The 20,737-nt window shown below is 46.3% G+C and overlaps 1 protein-coding gene across 1 annotated transcript; it reads left to right on the forward strand.

Moving 5' to 3' along the window:
- The first annotated feature begins 1,799 nt into the window (after positions 1 to 1,799).
- Positions 1,800 to 2,321, forward strand: LOC133752794 (diphosphoinositol polyphosphate phosphohydrolase 3-alpha-like). Its single transcript, XM_062183106.1, has one exon. The coding sequence runs from the start codon at positions 1,800 to 1,802 to the stop codon at positions 2,319 to 2,321; it is 522 nt and encodes a 173-aa protein (XP_062039090.1).
- Positions 2,322 to 20,737: the final 18,416 nt, after the last annotated feature.

Below are 20,737 nucleotides of genomic sequence, written 5' to 3' on the forward strand. Positions count from 1 at the left end.
TCTGAGCATGAGAACACTGAGGTGCACAGCCTGCCGGCTGCACGTGCCTAATTGGTTTTGAATCCCGGGGTGACTTCCTTCCAGAGCTCTCTGCTCACTGACACAGGTTTAAAGGCGGTCATTAGCAGCGTTATCTGGATGGCTTGTTGCTACTCTGTCCCGTTTCTTGCCATGGGTGCCGCTCATGCTCAGGTACCTGCTACCCTTGCGACACGACTGTCTTTATCAGTGACTCGGTATAAATGGGGTCCGTGCGATCCTGGGAAACTGACCCCATCGCTACCTGCAGAGGGCACCTGGATTGGGAAACCACCTCCCACTTCCCTTTCCCCTAAGCCCAGGGGTCCCGTCATGGCGGGGGGGGTGGTGGTGGTGGTGGGGGTGGTGTCACTTCTCACTGTCCCCTCCTGGGCTGATAGGGACTCAGCGTCACTGAAAGGGACCTGGGTGCTTAGGAGCAGTGTGACGGACATGAGGCGGACAGCACGGGTCTCCTGCCCAGGGTGAGCATTCCACAGGCCACCAGCTAGACGACAGAAAAAGCGGAGGGGCCCGCTCTAGTTGCTAACCCGTGGTGTGGGTGCCATTCCTTGGCCAGCACCCCAGCGCCTGCAGAGGCCAGCCAGGACTGCGTGCCGGGGAGAGGCTTGATAAAAGGAGCCCTGGACCCGGGGGAGAACCCGCACGCGGGTCTCCCCGACCCTAGCCGGGCTCCCCAGGGAGAAAGCGCCGGGAGGGGGCTGCGGGGAGCTCAGGGCGCGCTGGCTGCGCGGGTTCTGCAGCGGGCAGGTGGCTGTGACCCCAAGAGCCAGGGGCTGACACACGCAGGCCGGGGGCTCACTGAGGGGCCCCCGCGCACCAGAGCGGCGAGGTGAGAGGACGCCCGGGGGCGGCGAGCGCTCGGCTGGGGGCCATGCCACGCCACCTGGCAAGGTGGAGGACCTGTTGAAGAAAGCAAACTGCATGACGTGAGTCAGCACAGACCACACACTGCTCTGCCAGGGTTCCCGCTGTCCGCGGGACGACACCCGGCCTGCCCACACGCCAGCCAGCGCCGGGCCCCGTGCCGCGGGCGCCCACGGGCCCAGGGCGACGACGACGTCCTCGACCCCGACCCCGACCCGCGGCCAAAGCTTTGCGTGTCCGGTGCCAGGCGCCGGGCGTGTGGCCGAGAAGTGCCCGGCCCGCCGCGCCGCGCCAGGCTCCACGGCACAGGTGGGGACAGCGGGGAGCGGTCAGCACGCGCCGGCTTCGGCCGTGCGGGAAGCGGGTTCCCGGCGCCCGGGGTGCGGGGCGCCTGCGCAGTGGGCCGGAGGCGTCGCGCTCCACGGGAGCCCGGAGACCCCCGCCCCCGCCCCTCGCCCGCCGGCGGGAACGCGCACGCGAGCGGGGCCCGGAGCGCGCACGCGAGTGCGCTTCCCCTCGCTCACCCCGTGCCGGCCGGGCGAGCGGGCGAGGCGCGCGGGGACGCGGCGGGCATAGGGAGACAGGCGGCGGCGGCGGCAGTGGCGGCAGTGGCGGCAGTGGCGGCAGTGGTGGCAGTGGCGGCGGCGCCGCCCCGCGCCCACGCCCACCCCCGCCCCCACCCCAGCCCGGCGGCGGGGCTCGGGACCCTCGGCGCGCGCCCGGCTGGCCGGCCGAGTGACGCGGCCGCTCGCCCCCGCCCCGCGCCCGCCTCCGCGCCCGCCCCCGCCTCGGCTTGCCTTAAGCTGCGGGCTCGCGGCTCGGACGCCACTCTCCGCCAGGCCCTCGCCGCGGCTCCTCCTCTCCCGGCCCCTGGGCTCCCCGGCGGCGGCAGGATGAAGTGCAAGCCGAACCAGACGCGGACCTACGACCCCGAGGGCTTCAAGCAGCGCGCCGCGTGCCTGTGCTTCCGCAGCGAGCGCGAGGACGAGGTGCTGCTCGTGAGCAGCAGCCGCCACCCCGACCGCTGGATCGTGCCGGGCGGCGGCATGGAGCCCGAGGAGGAGCCGTGCGGCGCGGCCGTGCGCGAGGTGTTCGAGGAGGCGGGCGTCAGGGGCAAGTTGGGCCGGCTGCTGGGCGTCTTCGAGCAGAACCAGGCCCGCAAGCACCGAACCTACGTGTATGTGCTGACGGTCACCGAGCTGCTGGAGGACTGGGAGGACTCGGTGAGCATCGGCAGGAAGCGCGAGTGGTTCAAAGTGGAGGATGCCATCAAGGTGCTGCAGTGCCACAAGCCGGTGCACGCCGAGTACCTGGAGAAGCTCAAGCTGGGCGGCTCCCCGACGCACGACAGCCCCGTGGCCGCGGCGCCGCCGCCCCCGCCGCCCCCGCCGCCGCCGGCCGGCGAGCCCCAGTAGGTACCGCGCGCCGCCCGCCCGCCCGCCCGGCCCCTGCGCTGCGCGGCGCTGCCCGCGGCCGGGGGCACCTCTGCTGCCATGTGCGCTCCCGCGGGGCAGCGCGGCTCCTTTTGTTCCCCCGGCGGACCTGGCAGTCGCGCCTGCGGGCGGTCTCGCCGGCCGGGCGCCGTCCCCGGCCCGCTGGCCCGGCTCTGGGACGCTGGCGGACGCGCTCGCGGCTCGCCGCGCCGGGCAGCGTCGCGGGGCGCCTGGCGCGCGCGGGCTCGGGCTCCGGGCGCCGGACTCGGCGGCTCGCCCTGCCCCGCGGGCCCGGGGGCGTGGGTGGGGTCGGGGGCGCGTGGGGCCCGTTCGGCAGAGATGGGCGCGCAGCGGCGGGGATGCCGGCCCCGGGCTTTGCGTCCTGGCCGAGGCCTTGGGGTGCCGCTGGCTCGCCGCCGCGGCGGTGTCCCCCTGAAACTGTGCTCTCTCCCGCAGCCTTCGCCCCCGTCAGCCAGCCCTGCCCTGCCCTGCGGGGACTTGCTTCGGAAGAGCGGCTGGGAACTGAAAGCCGAACAGACGTAGGAAATGTGGCCTCTGGCGCTGCTTCTGCGCTCCGCCGCGGTTTCTGCCGTGGCACTGGCCGTGCTCTCGGCTCCCATGCCCTTTCCAGAAGCGTCTTTGTGCAGTGAGCTCTAGATGCTCTCCCAGCTGCTGAAGGTGCAGTCTGCACCGCCGGTGGCCAGGTTCGGCGGGGACCGTCCCGCGGGACCGCCGCCCGGCTTGCCTCCCACCCGTCTGGCCGGGGACCCTGCCCCAGCCCGCGGGGAGACGGCTGCCGTCCGCTCGGCCGCCCCCTGCGCGCCGCGGTTCTCGCCCTGGCGGCCCGGTTCGGCGAGCAGGGCCGGTGCGCTGCCTTCCCGGGCGGCAGGGCGGTCCGCTTCCCCTTCCCCTTCCCCTGCCTGCCCGGGACGCGCGAAGGGCCTCCCCTGGTGAGCACAGGGAGGTGGCTCCCTGGAGATCCACCTGTTCGCACTCGTCACTCCGCTAGGGCACCTGCGCGTCTTCTGCTAGAGGTGGGCGCTGAACGTCTCCTTTCACGGGACAAACTTTTCCAGGTGCCAGCCTCACAGCTGTTTCGCCTGCCTTCTACTTGCTTGTCCTCAGGAATCCCGGCTAAAAGACAGGTGCCTGTCTTCCGGAACCTGCCCCGTTCCCACCTGTTCCCCAGCCGTGTCCAACGCAGCCATGGGGGAATCCTGCTTTCTGAAGACAGTGTTAGTGGTGGAAAGGTCCATGTATGGCATTTAAGCATTTAAAAATATCCAATGAATAAATAATGAGTGCAAGGTGAAATATACTAATTATTTTAAAACAACCTGTTTTTTTGAACCCAAGGGCTGCTAAAATTTTAATGGAGTTGCTCTTTAAACAAAATATTGAATGGCTTACTGATATGCCGCATACATAGAGAGTACATACATGTTAACTGTTCAGCTTATTGGTCTTTTAATGAACTGACACAGGTCTTTACCATGTCTGTAAGGAACAGCCCACTGCTGTCCTCCTGATAAATACTACTGTGCTTTCCATTCTTATGGTAGCATAGGCTAATGCTACAATTATACTCCTTTGTGCTGCCCCCTTGTGTGTTTTGTCTAAGTTACCATTCAAAATATTCCAATATTTTTCCTCATTTGGTTTGCATTGTAACTTCACTAATTATTATTTTCATATGCTGCTAAAAGAAGTGCCATTGCACTTCCTAAAGAAATGTGCTTCCACTTTTTTTTTTTTTTTGGAAAATACATTTTACTACATATTTGAGTACTGACAAAATGCAAGTCTCAGTGACCGAAACATTTTCTAATTCCAGTAGAAGAAAGAGTAAACCAGAAAATGAGTGGTTTTTTAAACCCAATGACAGTTTCATTATCTGAATTCTCTGGTATGCTCAAGTATGGTTACTGGATTTTTTTAAGATAATACATATTACATCTACATTTTGAAGATATATTTTTGATTAAAAATTGACCCTTGCTGTTCAGTCTCAAAATTATCCTAAGAGATTTTTTTCCCCAGTAACTTATTCAAGAAGATTCCTGAATTCTATGGTAACCTTGACACAGCACATAAAGTGTATTCTATTTTATGGGTATTTTTGTAGATTAAAACTCCTCCCACCTCAAGTGCTATCACAAATACTTTGGAGGCTTAACTTTAGCCTGCTATTATTACAGGTAATAATAGATCATTATCTTTGGTTCTTATGTATCTGAAAAAGGCTCAAATTTACTAGCCTGTAAATATGAGTTTCTTTTTTCTGGTTTTGTTATATTTTTTCCAGAAACATTTGAAATAAGTCCTGCTGTTTTTTAGGGTTTATTGTCAGGTTCATGTAAGTAGTTTTTGCAAAACATTTTGTGGCACACAGCTTCCTTGGAATGATTAAAAGGTCCAAACTGATTCATTTTTTTTTCTTAAAGACAAAGTCAACAGCTTCAAGCTAAAACCAGTTATCAGATGTAGTATATAGAAAATTGCTCACACCTCAGTGTTTTAAAACCTGTACCACTTTTTTCCTTGTAAGAATGTTAGAAGTTAGTTATACATTATTTGTGAATGCCATAAATATGTACAGCTAAAATTTATAGCTTTGCCTCAACTAAAAATGGAAAACGAGCACTTTCCAGAAATAGTTGTGATTTATGGATATGAATCAGAAATTGATTTTTTGCATGTTTTATGAACAGTTTACATTTTCAGCTGATCAAATGTTTTATACTTATGACTGTATAAAAAGGAAACAGATTAAGATAGATACATCTGTGTCTTGGAAATGTAATTAATGCCTTATTTATAATATCCTATGAAGATTTCTCAAGAATTGTAGGTATGTATGTGTGTGTAGACAAAAGAATCTTTTTTTAAAGAAGCAAACTAAAGGGAGGGAATTGTTATACAGTAATTTAGTGGATTTTTGACTTTGCAGAGATTCGTTTGGGATAATTGATATAAAGCTTTCACCTCCAGGCTTCCCTTGTCAGGGAGCCCCCAGGTACTACTACAAAGAATTTAACAATTTCCGTAGTCAGTGTCTTCTGATAATCTACTATACTATATTTAGCATATTTTAAATGTTTTTGAGCAAAATCACTATGAGAACTGCAAGTCACCATGGTGACTGTAATAAAGCATGACATTTTTATGTGAGACAGCTTGATGTGATAAGGCTTTGAAATCAGACCTACTTCCAGTTCTTACTCTGTAACTTCAGCTAGGTTATCTAATTATCAAATGATCAGGGTTTTTTTTTTTAAATAAATCTGTCATTGGAGATAATAAAAGTAGATACTTCATAAACATCTTCCATGAGCATCCTTTCCTGACCACCTGGGTTAAGAACCTCCCCCCCTTCTATTTCTTCTATGTCCTACTTGTCACAATTGATTGTACTTCATCTATTTGCATGTGACCATTTGCATGTGGCCACTAGACTGTAAACTCTTTAGTGGGTGGGAATCAACCTGAATTACTTCCATAAGCCTAGAATACAATACGTGGAATTTAGGATTTTTTTTATGTCCCAAATGCTTACTCTCTTTTTGCAGAACTTCTGGTATCACCGCTCTGTTGACTTTTTGTGTGTCATGGTGTGTATTGGCTGGTGACTCTCTCAGCTGCTGTACCAGACTCACAGTACATCTGCATCTGATGGCTCTGTGAAGGCTTTCTGAATGTGAAATGATTGATGCACGTAATAAACCCTTGGTAAATTTGCTAGTTGGAAAACTTGTTAATAGAAGTCTGCTCATTGTATGTCGGTTTGCTTTTCCAGATGAACAGCAAAGATGTTCAGGATCGCTCTGAAAGAGTCACTGAAATGAACCTAGTGATCAATGGAATTGGCAAGTGCACGTGAGCGCGTCTGTGTTCCCAAGGAGACCGCTCATCTGCTTTTCCTCTTACGTCTTGGAACACTCCATGCTGTCAAGTCCACTGGCTCCTCTTACTCTGGTTGTTGTAGTACTGTACGTGAACAGACTCTTAATCCAGCACCTATAGCCTTTTGTTGTGCTTCTTTGATGTGTCTGCCTTCTGCATTAGACTGTATCAAGAGCAAAGACTATTTTTATTTACCATTTGCATATCCTGAATTTGAGACATTACTTGAAATATGGTTGGCATTACTGAAGGCTCTTTGATTCAGCTAGTATTTTGTAATTGCTGTCTGGCAAAACATGCCCTTTCCAATCTGGTGCTAGTAGAGTAGATACTGTCTAGGCACCACGTGTGTGGCTTCTGTACATCAGGTGTTTCCAAGGCAGTTCTAAGATGTTTGAGGACAAGAATTATTAGTCATATATCTGTCATACCACACAGTGACTGGCACAGTTTTAAAGTTACTCCATTACTTAAGGCAGCGTTTTGTAGAATCAGCCCTTCATGTAACAACTTTAGTGTTTTTGTACTGTTGTTAATTTGCTTAAAATTTTACTGACAAACTAACACTTGCTATAAAGGTAATTATAAAAATAAATACAATGGATACAAGAGAGTATTGTGAGTTTTTATAAAAATACACTTTAAATAATATACAGATAACATGTTTAAGGTTTTTGCAATGCCCCCAACCACTTCTTACATGTAATTGTAACATCTCTTTGAGGGAAACATTGTTTTTCTCAATTTACTGATTCAGTACACTGGATTCATTGATGCCAGAGCCAAGAAAGACTGCAATACAGGCATTTTCCAAAGTTAATTATGCTGTTTAGTTTTTCCTGTCTCCCTGATTGGGTTGGCCACCATTTTAACCCCTTTTGCAGTCCACCCAGTCCTTCAGTCCACCTGGTCTCTGCTCGAGAGAATGCAGAGGGCTGAATCCTAAATTGTTATCACTTGGAAAATGCCTTGGACAAAGAGGCTGCCGTGAAGGAGGAACACAAAATGAAAGATTTTAAAAAGAGAGGTCATGGGTCATCTGCCTCTTGCAGAGCATTTTCAAGAAAAAGACCAAGCTGTTTAGAGGAAACTGTATGGGGTTTTGCTGTGGGTGAGTGATGGAAGTACTCTTTGCCAGCTGCTTACAGAGGCCCCATGTGACTCTAACGTGGTAGCTGTTTCCATTTTCTTTGGCATTGTAAAGCAATTGCATTAGGGCAAACTTGGACCCCATTGCAGTGGCACACCCTTCTTCCATGGGACCAGGGCAAAGTATTGACTGTGCCCCCAGTTCTTGAAATACAAACACATCTTTCCACTATATTGGCTTTATTATTAGGTATAAAATGGTACTATCGTTATGTTTTTAAGAAAATTCTTATCTTTTAGAGAAATGTATTGAAAAATTTACAGATGATATGCTACTGATATTTACTTCAAAGTAATCTGAGGGTGGGGTAAATGAGTGCATAAATGAAACACGGTTGACTATAAATTGCTATTGATGCTGTGTGATGAATGTTTGATAAGTCATTATACTATTCTCTATACTTTTGTATATGTTTGAAATTTTCCATAATAAAAATTGAAAATATTCTTCAGAGCTTATTTTGTAGACTGCTTCTCTGTAAGACTTAAGTACATTACTTAATAACATTTAATCATATAGACACATAATTTCCATTCATAGTATATAACTCCAGGATGGCACAGGTAAGCCCCAACTCCCAGAGTAGTAACCAAAAAATTGATGACCTTTTTATTAAGAAGACACTACACAGGCATCTTTACTTTAGAGATGTTTAGGCTACTGCTCAGGGCCTTTATGGAATTTGTGTGGCTTCTGGCCTGTACAAGTTCAGAATGCATAGCATGAAACTTAGGTCTGAAGTCTAGACCTACCTCTGCTCACCAAGTCCTGCTGCAGGGTGCAATAGGCCTGCCTTGTTTTATTTGCACTGACACTACTTGCCTAGTATTGAGGTTTGGGGGTGAGGCATCACTTCAGAGGGAGCCACCTCACAATAAATCACACACAGTTGCAATGTATTGGCTAAACGCGGACCTCTTACTAGCTTACATGTTTTCCAGGAATGTTCCTCTATCTTCTTTGGATCCACAGAAAGCTACTCTTAACACTGCCTGCCCCTCTGCAGCTTGTGAGCTTTATGAGGTTGCTGCTCTGGGCACAGATCCCCAACTGGTAAACCGAATCACCAACACATTGGATTCAGGGAACCCTGCTCTCCTTCATTTTTACCACTGTTCCCAAATTTCCTACAGCACAGCAAAGATCAGGCTGTAAATTTCAATGAGATGTTACTGAAAATTACCAGATTATGTGAGGGGAATATACAAACAACACAAATTTACAGCTTCTGCATGGTGCATACTAGAAAGGATCAGAACAATTCTAAATTCCAATCACTAGACTAGTTCCCTAACACAGACTTGATTCGAAATAATGGAAGTCCATCTACCTCACCCCCTTCAACTTCCATAACTACCCAAAACTGGGAGTCTACACTTCTAAATCATTGACCATGCCAGAGGAGAGGGGCAAGCTACTCCCTCCATCTCCAAGTAGCACTTGAGGGTCTCAAATTTCTTTTCTTAGAGAGAAGGATATGGACCTGAAGTCACTGAAAGGTTTATGGAGCTACAATGCTGAGTTGGGAATAGAAAGTCAGTTTTATCTTACTCCAAAGCTCATGACCTTTAGGTTAAGATGAAAAAGAAAGCGGCTGACAATATCTTACAGTGAACTAAGTGCTCTACTTTTTGGGGATGGCAACTGTAGGGAACCAGAAATTCTGTCCATGGTCCAAGTCACATTTACACTGCCCTCTGTAGGCCAGGACCTCTGAGAGTTCACCTTTCCTTGGGGTCAGGGATGCCGAGATAGGAGGGCTCAGGGCAGGGTTGGGAGCAGCTCTCTCTTTTCCTTTTGTTGACTCAAACATAGATCTCATTTCTTGGATGTTAAAAAGAAGACACAAATAGACTGCAAAGTCATTCTTAGCCTATGTTCTAGCGGTGGCATCCCGCTCTCTAGTGGACATTCTAAGAATTATCTCAACACAGAAGGGGGTTTTCCACCTTTCTGGTTTTGTTGTTGTTTTTGTTTTAATTTTTGTAAGACTTTCATGTAAATTGCTTAATCTCAAAGTCAGGGTAGGTAGGGAACATTAAATTATTTCCATTTCAGATGTTAAAATTGAGGCTTAGTGAAGTTAGATAAAACAATTTAAGGAACAGAGCTGGGATTAGATGCTAGGTATGCAGAATGCTGTTGCCATTCTAACACACACAAACAGACACACACACAACAGGTGCACTTGGCACAAAAATAAAAAAATGGGAAGCTGTGATGGATATGTTAGTTTGCTTAATTCACAGTAACCACTTTACTGTCATCATATTATACATATCAAATACATGCAATGCAATGTGTTTTTCTAAAAAATAAATTTTAAAAACACATTGATGTACTTTATTTAGAGCAAGGAATCCTTTCTCAGGAACATCGTGCTGCCCAGAAACATTTACAAATACCTCTTTCTAATTCTGAATTAAGTATTAGTACAATTGATAGATGAAGAAAGGAGCTCTATCACATTTTTCTTAAATTTTATTGATTTATTTATTTGACAGGCAGAGAGAGAAGAGGGAAAGAAAAAGAGAACAATCTCATTTGCTAGCTTATTCCCCAAATACCTTCAACATTCAAGACTAAGCCAGGCCCAAACTGGGAGCTAGGAACTCAGTCTAGGTCTCCCACATAGGTGACTGGGACCTGTCTACCTAAAACATCACTTGCCACCTTCCAGGGTGCACAATAATAGGACGCTGGAATCAGAAGCAAAGCCAGGACTTGAACCTAGGCACATCAACATGATGTAGGAGTCCCAAGTGGGCATCTTCATTGTTACACCAAATGCCCAACTCTCCATCATGCTTTATGCAGTAAAATTTTGAGTTGTTTAAGCATCTAGCTTTAACCTGGTAGGTAAATAGGAATGTCCACTGATTCAATGCCTCCATCTTTACAACTGAGCTTTTACTGTGCTACAGGGGTTTGGAATTTTAGGCCAAGGATTCTGCCAGCTTTAGGGATATATGCCTTGAGCAAATGTGACATGGCTCCTGTCTCCACGGACCTTCCAGTGTATTGAGGAGACAGATACTAAAACAAAAAGTTCGAATCAACTGTACTGAATATTTTCTATGATATTGGGGATTCAGTCAGGTCTGCCCGTTCATAGCAGGGGAACTCATCTGATGTGAAGAGGGGAAGAAAAAAATGTTGTCACAAGAAATGTCATGTAACTTTGGACCTTAATAATGAATATGACTTATCCTGAAGCAGTGAAAGGGTATTCTAGAGACAGGTCAGAACACGGCCAGTATTGTGGTGCAATGGGTTAAGCCACCACCTGTGACACTGACATCCCATATTGGAACTCTGGTTTGAGTTTCAGCTGCTCTGCTTCCAATCCAGCTCTCTGCTAATGTGCCTGAGAAAGAAGCAGAAGATGGCCCAAGTATTTAGAACCCTACCAACCACATGGGAGAACTGGATGAAGCACTTGGCTCTTGGCCTGGCCCAGCTCTGGCCATTGTGGCCATTTGGGGAGTGAACCAGTGATGGAAGATTCTCTCTCTCTCTCTCTCTCTCTCTCTCTCTCCATCTCCATCTCCATCTCTCTCTATCATCTCTGTCACTCTGCCTTTTAAATAAACACAATCTTTTTTAAAAAACCCACATTGATTTGAAAAAGAACAGTTGTAAGGTTCTGGAAGCCAGAATAATTATGGCTTTTTTTATGGATAAGAACTTGTTCTTTATGTCTAGAACACTGATGGAATAAGAAAAAAAATCTGGATTATAGAGGGTCTTATGTGAGTTGTTCAGGGATTTGAGAAGAGATAATATACCAATCTGAATAGTGGAAAATTGTTTGAACAGGGGCTAAGGAAAGGCCATGATCATAGTCCAGGTGAGAAATGATGGTGATCTGAACTATATTATGACCATGCTGATGGAAGTGAACATGTTTAAGAAATATGTAGGGTCTAAAGGGGCATGGGTTGATGAACTGTATGTGTGTGGGAGATGATAGGTAGATATCCAGCATATTGGCTGAAACAACTGAGTGTATGGTTTCATTCCTTTTGATGGAATCTAGTAGAATAACATTAGTCATGCAGGTCTGAGAGGAAAGTGAGATTAGATTTATGAATGTTAGTGGCCAGCACCCAACGGACATTCACTTAGAGATGTCCAAAAGGATAAAAATACACAGACATGCAGCCTAGGAAAGAAAGATGAGCTGGCGAGGTAGATTCTGAAGCCATCAGTGGATGGGCAGTATATGAAGAGGTGGATATGTAAGAGGTTATCCAGGAGAGGGATGTGGAGAAGGGACAGCGAAGATCTCCCTGAGTAACATCAACATGTAAGGACTTCTAGATGATCCTCATGGAACCACTCTCCAGAGAAACACAATTATTCATGACAATTGTATGTATACACACAGTCTTTACACATCGTCATAAGGCCATACAGAAAATGGGGAAGCATTTGTTTAAGAAACTCTACTAAATCTAGGCACAAATCATGAGAATCTGTGGTGTTTGAAACTATTTCATCTCCTTCTGCTCCATGTGACAAGCTATGCTCCAGACCTCTACTACCTGCAGATGTGACGAAAAAGGTGGATCCCCCCATCACCCCAGTCCCTAATATATGCTTTCATCCCAAGAGGACAAGGCCACTAGTGTTTCTTGTCCCCACCCCATAGCCCTATGTTGCAGAAGTACCATTTTAGACAAATTTGGGATAGAAGACTAGCTTCCAATATCATAAGATGATAGCTGTGCCTCAGGTGAGACAAGCTCCTCTGCCCCAGCTCATTTTGTAGTGTGAAGTCTTCTACATGGATACAGAGATGAACACGCTGACGTGACTGGGGGCTACCATTTCCCCTCCAGCCTCACTAGCAGACTAGGGTATTACTGAAGGAGAAGTGCTCTACTATACCCACCCTCGGCTCAGGGACATGTGTCTGGAATTTCTGTTCAGGCAGGCCATAAGGACTAAGTATAGCAGCACTGTCTGAAGGGGCCAAATATGTTTGGAACACAACCTGGAAATGTTCATGCCTACAGCTTTGTTGAAAACAACAGGGATCTTATAACAGCGAGCCATTAAAAGGGTCCTGGTGATTCCATGCAACTAGTGGAAAGTCGGGAACAACCCTATAAAACAACTAGATTAATTAAAGACTCTGCCAACCAACAACAGCAAACTGCACATTCCATTCAAGTACATGGAACGCTATCCAAAATAGCTCGTATACTAAGTCATAAACATGCCTCGATAGATTTAAAAATATTCAAACCATACAAATTTTGTTCTCTAGCCAAAATTGAATGAAATTAGAAATCAACAACAGAAAGAAATGTGAGAAACCCACACACATGTAAAACTTAACATATTCCTAAATAACCTGTGAGTCAAAGAAATCACAGTGAAAATTAGAAATTCTTTTGAGATGAATGAAATCAAAACAAAAAAAATCACTTGAGATACAGTTAAAGCAGTATTTACTGGGAAATCATAGTTGTAAATTCCTACAGCAGAGAGCAAACTGAACACAAAGGAACAAAAAGAAGCCAATATTAAAGATCAGATAGAAAAGAAATGAAACAGAGAACAGAGAAAAAGCAGAAAAAAACCAACAACACAGAAGTTGGCTCTTTAAAATGATCAGCAGTCTGCACTGCATCAAGGACATTAAAGAATACTTATAAGTAAATAATAAAATCACAAATTATGGAGTTAAAAATGAACAAAGGGGGCTCTTGTTGTGGTGCAATGGGTTAAGCAGCCACTTGTGATGCCGGTATCCTGTATTGCAGCACCAGTTTGAGTCCCAGTTGCTCCGTTTCTTATCCAGCTACCTGATAACGTGCCTGGGAAAGCAATGGAAGATAGCTCAAATGCTTGGGTCCCTGGGATCCCTGTCACCCACGAGGGAGATCTGGGTAATTCCTTGGCTCCTGGCTTCAGCCTGACTATTATGGACTTTTGGGGAGAGAACCAGTGGATAGTACATATCTGTTTGTGTGTGTGTGTGTGTGTTTCCTTGTCTTTTTTTTAAGATTTTTTTTAATTTGAAAGGCAGAGTTACAGAGAGGCAGAAGCAGAGGCAGAGAGAAGTCCTCCATCTGCTGATTCACTCCTCAAATGACCGCAATGGCTGGAGCTGCGCCGATCTGAAGCTGGGAGCCAGAATCTTCTTCCGGGTCTCCCACATGGGTTCAGGGGTCCAAGCACTTGGGCCATCCTCTACTACTTTCCCGGGCCATAGCAAAGAGCTGGATTGGAAGTGGAGCAGCTGGGATTTGAACCAACACCCATATAGGATGTTGTCATGGCAGGCAGTGACTTTACCCCCTACGCCATTGCACCAGTCCCTCTCCTTGTCTTTCTTTCTCTCTCTCTCCCCTCTTTTTGTTGCTCTGACTTTGAAATGCGTGTGTGTGTGTGTGTGCATCTTTAAAAATGGACAAAGGATTTAAATAGATTTTCTCCAAAGGGATATATAAGGGAACAAAAGGCACATGAAAAGATGCTCAACTAACAATAAAAACTATTAATTTTATGAAAATAAAAATCAAAACCATGATGAGAAGCACTTCTCTATTAGAATTACTATAACCAAAAAATAACGTTAGTGAGTGAGGATGTGGATAAATTGAATACTCACACATGACTAGTGGGCATATAAGATAGCCCTACCATTTTGGAAAAATTGTCTGGAAGTTTTTTTTTTTTTTTTTTGACAGGCAGAGTGGACAGTGAGAGAGAGAGACAGAGAGAAAGGTCTTCCTTTTCCGTTGGTTCACCCTCCAATGGCCGCCGCGGTAGGTGCGCTGCGGCCGGCGCACCGCGCTGATCCAATGGCAGGAGCCAGGTGCTTCTCCTGGTCTCCCATGGGGTGCAGGGCCCAAGCACTTGGGCCATCCTCCACTGCACTCCCTGGCCACAGCAGAGAGCTGGCCTGGAAGAGGGGCAACCGGGACAGAATCCAGCTCCCCGACCGGGACTAGAACCCGGTGTGCCAGCGCCACAGGCGTAGGATTAGCCTATTGAGCCGTGGCGCCGGCTGGAAGTTCTTTAAAATGGTGAAAATGGTGCTGGAATTGTGGCACAGCGGGTTAAGCCACCGCCATATCAGAGGACCATTTCGATTCTCAGCTTCTTCACTTCTGATTCAGCTCCCTGATAATGCATCTTGCAAAGCAGGGGAAGATGGCCGAAATGCATGGATCCATGCCACTGACATGGGAGACACAGATTGAGTTTTAGGCTCCTGGCTTCAACTTGGCCCAGCCCTAGCCATTGTGGACTTTTGGGAGTGAATCAGTGGATGGGAGACTGCTCTCTCTCTCTCTCTCTCTCTCTCTTTCAACTAAGTAAAATAAATCATTAATAAAAAATAAAATGTTAAACTGAATTACTTTTTGACCCAACAATTCAAATTCTAGTGCTAGGTTTCTATCTACTCAGGAGACATGAAAACATACTCCACAAAAGACATGCACATGAATATTTATAGTAGCATTATTCACTACACCCATAAAGGGAAATAACTAAAATATGCCTAATCTATAGATATACAATGATCCTCTCTTATCTGAGAGAAATACGTTCTATGACCTCCAGTGGATTCTGAAAGCCACAGATAGCCCCAAGCCCTTATATATACTTTTTCCTCCAATACATTGATACTTATGATGAAGTTTACTTTATAAATTAGGCATTGTAAGAGATTAAGAGAAATAACTAATAATAGAATAGAATAATTATGACAATAGATTGTAACACAATTATTTAAAATTTATTAATTAGTTATTTAAGGAACTTTACATTTAATATTTATGGACTATGGTTGACTGTGGCTAACTGAAATCACAGAAAAAAAAAACTGAGATAAAGAGGGACTACTGTATAAACAAAATGTAGTATATTCATACACTGGGATATTAATCAGCAATAAAAGGTATTGAAATAGTGTTGCATTCTATCATGTGAATGAACCTTGAAAACATTATGCCAAGTGAAAGGAGCCATACATGGGGGCTGTCAGCATCCCATATGGATGCCAGTCCAAGTTCTGGCTACTCCACTTCCTATCCAATTTCCTGCTAATGAGCCTGGGAAAACAGTGGAAGATGGCCCAAGTCAGTGGACCCTTGTACCCATATGGGAGACCCAGAAGAAGCTCCTGGCTCCAGATCAGCACAGCTCCAGCCGTTGCAGCCAACTGGAGGGTGAACCAGCAGATGGAAGACTTTCTCTCCCTCCCTCTCTCCCTCTCTCTTCTCCCTCCCTCCCTCCCTCTCCCTCTCCCTCTGTAGCTCCACCTTTCAAATAAATAGATAAATCTTTGAAAAAAAAAGACAGTCACCAAAATAAGGAAGAAACCAAGAAAAAGTAACATCATAGAACTGAAAAGTGTACAGAATTTCAAAGAAGGAGTTGTGAAGAATGTGGAGCGTTAGAGAGGTTGTGCCATAGTAGAAAAGATCATCACTGACAGGTGTCTCAACAGAGTGGAAGAGTGGTAAGGCAGCTGGCAGTGGGCTGAAAAAGACACAGAATATAAGGATCTGAATTCCATGAACTGAATTCATTCAAATTGTTTAGCTACGAAGGGGAGGAGGAAAACAGGTTGGTAGCCCAAGGGTAATTTCAGATTCAAGGAGTGTTTTAATGTTTTTAAGTTGCCAGAGGGTTGGACGCCTCTATTTCTTGATGAGGGGGAGTCAGGGCAGAGAAAAAGCCTGAGGATATACACAGTAATCGATGGAACAGAAGCCTGAGAGGGCAGAAGGACTTGGGATGCAGGACACAGTGAAGGAATTCATCTTAGTTGGGGGTAGGTTAATCTCCACTGTACTTGGTAGGAAGGAGCAAAGACTAGATTTGGACATAAGAGATTGCTGGGTCATATGGCAGATCATAAAAAAAAAGACATAAGGGAGGTTATAGGTTTCTGTTGTAAAGCTGAAGCAGGTTACGCCTGAGAGAACCATTTCACTTGGAGATGTAAGTATCAATTATCCACCGTGCAGGAAGTAAGAAAGTGTAAGGTGAGAGATTAAGAGAAAGCATAGCAGGATTAATACAGCTCTATGGTGAGTAGGAAACACTACTGAACAAGGAAGGATCACTGCCTCATGTGCACAAAGACCAACTGGGAAAAGAGACTTTATCTGGGTGGCTGATCAACCTGGAGACAAGGGTAAAGCCCGAATTGGATTTCCAGATTGGAGGTCTGAGAAAAGCTTTATGGGGGTCAGAAAAGAGACGTCAGGATGTGGACACATCCACAGGGCAATTTCTGACTGGTGGGGCATGTGACAGGACCATGTATGGATTGACATGAGGAAGACTCCAGTGAGTGGATGTTGTAGACTATTGGACCCTTTGCTTCCTAAGTCTGTCCAGCTCTTCTGTTTCTGTTCATTCTTCAACTTTTGGTTCCAATTTCGATGCCAAGATAAGGCTTTGATTCTCAGTGTCATCTGTAGGTCATGATCCTCCTTTTTGTGCTTGTGCAGTGTGGCTGGTCAGCCGAGGCCTAGTTAAGGTTAGTTTAGGCTAGTGCGGATATCTGCAACAACTTAATAAATATGGATTTAGTAACCTGACTCTTATGTGTGGAACTTGTTATTAAAGAATATGGAAGGGGAACAGGAAAACACAGCAGGAGGCTTTTCTGTTTTAGGGTGTCAAGAGGAGACCCATTTAAGATGTCAACAACCTGGTTTCAGAAAGAGCTGAAGCAGGAAACAGCAAGATTTCTAGGCTTCAGGTGAGGCTGGAAAACATCCATGTGGGGACAAGTGGCTACCAACCCACAGAACCCAAAGAAGCTCAACTTTTTTCATGATCATGCTTTTTTCGTTTTTTTTTTTTTAAGATTTATTTATTTATTTGAAAAGCAGATATATAATATATATATTATATATATACATATATATATATAGAGAGAGAGAGAGAGAGAAAGAGAGGGAAAGAGAGAGAAAGAGAAGGGGATGAGGGAACAGGGAGATAGAGATCTTCAATCTCTTGGTTCACTTCCTAAATGGCCTCAACTGCCTATACTGGGCCAGGCCAAAGCCAGAAGCCTAGAACTCCATATGGGTTGCCCATGTGGGTGGCAGAGGCCCAAGTACTCAGATCATCTTCCGCTGCTTTCCAAGGCTCCTTAGTAGGGAGCTGGATCAGAAGTGGAGTAACTAGGACTCAAATGGGCACTCATATGGGATGCTGGTGTTGCAGGTGGTGCCTTAACCCACTGTACCACAATGCCAGCTTCCCATGATCCAATTTCCAATTTTTAAGATTTATTTTTTATTTATTTGAAAGGAAGACTTGGGGGGGGGGGAGAGGGAGAGAGAGATATTCTGTTTACTGGTTCATTCCCCAAATGGCCACAACAGCTAGGGCTGGGCCAGGCCAAAGCCAGGAGCCAGGAGTTTCTTCTGGGTGCAGGGGCCCAAGGACTTTGGCTATCTTCTAGTAGAAGATTTCCCAGACCATAGCAGAGAGGTGGATCAGAAGTGGAGCAGCTGGGTCTCAAAACTGCTGCCCATATGGGATGTGCAGTCAGAAGCAGAGGGAGAACCTGCTATGCTGCAATGCTGGCCCCTATCCTGTTTCTTACATGCAAATGACAAGCTAAATAAAACTATTGCTTCCACTCCAAAAGCAACACTTCTATCTGAATATATTTTTTCCATTATTTGAATTTTTTCCTTACTTCAGGAAGACAAAAATGCACACATGCAAAGCCTAATAGTCCTAATAGCACTCTGCCAGAAGATGGTACAGATGGTGCATGTTTGTGTCTGATGCCCAACAGCAATGAGTTGGAGACAAACGTCACAGGGAATGTGTGGGAAGTTGTGCAGGAGAAGAGTAAACTTAGTGATTTCAGGGCTTCCCATGACCTTCAACGTGGGGGCCATATCCTCAACAGGGAAATAGAAGGTGCCAGTGCTCGGAAGCTGCTGAGCACCCCTGACCACAGGAAACTAGCCTTCATTGAAAGATCAAACCCCTACAGTGTAGCAGTCCTCAATAATCCATGCTACCAGGGCCGGCCCAATGGTGCAGCAGGTTAAAGCCCCGACCTGCAGCACCAGCATCCCATATGGGCGCCCATTCGAGCCCTGCTTGCTCCACTTCCAATCCAGCTCCCTGCTAATGCACCTGGGATGGCAGTGGAGGATGGCCCAAGTTCCTGGGCCCCTGTACCAACATGGGAGACCCAGAAGAACATCCTGGCTCCTAGCTTCGGATTGGCTCAGCTCCCATCCGTCGAAGCCATTTGGAGAGTGAACCAGCGGATGGAAGACCCTTCCCCCACCATCTCTTCATCTCTCTGTAACTCTTTCAAACAAATAAAATAAATCTTAAAAAAAATTCATGCTACCATCTCTGTCATGGTCACAATTTAGTGGGTAAATTGGACAAATACTTCAAGGAACTGTAGGATTCAACAGTGGTATTTCACTTTAAAGTTAAAGATCATTCTGAACTGTGAAGAACTATTTTATTTATTTATTTATTTAAGAGGGAGAGGAAGAGAGAGAGTTCCCATTTGCTGGTTCACTCCCCACAAATGCCAACAAAAACTGGGGTTGGACTAGGATTACTGCTGAGAGCGGGAGACTCAATCCAGGTATCCCACATAGGTGACAATGGATCCAATTGCTGGAGCCATCATCTGCTGTCCCTCAAGATGCTCAATAGAAGGAAGCTAAAATCTGGAGGGGAGCCAGGACTCAAACCCAGGTACTCTGATGTGAGATGCGGGCATGGTAACAAGTGTCTTAACTGACAAACCCACCTCTAAAGCCTCATGGCGTTTTTTAATCAAGATTTTGGAAGAGATTATAGTGACATAATAACTATTTATTGCTTTCATACCCTGTGAAATTTGCAGAGAACTTTGAATTATGTATTTTCAATGTGTTTATCAAACACGTTGCAGTTGCTGGGGCCTGAGTTGTGGTGCACTGAGTTGAGCCGCTGCTTGTGATGCTGGTAACCCATATCAGAGTGCCTGGTTTAAGTCCCAGCTTCTCCACTTGTAATTTAGCTCCCTGCTAATGCCCCTGGGAAGGCAACAGAGTATGGCCCAAGTACTTGGGCCCCTGCCACCCACACCAGAATGGAGTTCCAGGATCCTGGCTCCTGGCTTCAGCCTGGCCCAGTTGTGGTTATTGTGGCCATTTGCTGAATGAACAGCAGACAGTAGGTCTCTCTTTTTCTCCGTCACTCTGCCTGCCAAATAAATAAATCTTTAAGACACATATAGCAGTTGCTACATTCCAGGCAATGGTTTTTTTTAAAATATTTATTTATTTGAAATTCAGGGTTACAGAGAGAAGAGAGAGAGAAAGAAGAGAGAGAAATCTTCCATCTGCTGGTTCACTGTCCCAGATGGCTGCAACAACTTGCACTTGGCCAGACTGAAGCCAGGAGCCAAGAGCTTCATCTGGGTCTCCCAAATGGGTGGCAGGGGTCCACACACTTGGGCCATCTTCCACTGCTTCTCCCGGGCCATTAGCAGGGAGCTGGATTGGAAGTGGAGCAGCTAGGACTCAAACCATCTCCCACATAGGATGCTGGCATCGTAAGCAATGGCTTAACCTGCTACACCACATCTCTGGCCCCAGACAATGTTCTATACTATTTATACTATACTAAGTCACTAAAATTTCCTACGAACCTAGTGAGTTTGGCACTATTACTTACTATGTCATTTTACATATGAGAAATCTGGAGAGCTAAAATTTTCTCACTCTCCCACACCAAGTAAGGGATAGCATTGGGTTCAAATCTAGGCAGTTCTACTCTAGAGTCTGTTTTCCCAATCAATGTGGTACATTTTGTCTTGTAATGCTTTTAATCTTATCAATAATGTTGGGTAAATGGAGTTTTGAACAACAACAACAATTCCCCAAGGTCACAGAGCATTTGCACAGCAGAGCCATAATTTGAGCTGAATTTAACCTGACCAACTATCTTCATCCACAATTATCTTGTCCTACTTCACTCCAAGCATGGAGCCATAAACATCATTATGATTTATCCATCTGAGCCTGCCACCTTGCAAGCTTCCATTCCCTAATACTTTGCTCCTCTTGGGTTCCTTGTCTTGGTGAAAGATACTGGCGTGTTTTCAGGAACTAAAGCCAGGCACCTCACCACATCAACATCTATTGTCATTCCTTCTTATTTAATTTGAAAATGAAATCCCACTGAATTCTGCAATCACTTGAATACTTGTCTGACTCACTCACTGAACTATGACAGAGAAAGCAGCATGAGTTATTTGTGGAAGGGGAGGATCCAGTAGACACGGAGAAGATGAAGACTTAGGAAAATGTGGTAATCAATGGAATAA

This window comes from Lepus europaeus, chromosome X, assembly GCF_033115175.1.
Source record: "Lepus europaeus isolate LE1 chromosome X, mLepTim1.pri, whole genome shotgun sequence".
Lineage (NCBI taxonomy): Eukaryota > Metazoa > Chordata > Mammalia > Lagomorpha > Leporidae > Lepus > Lepus europaeus.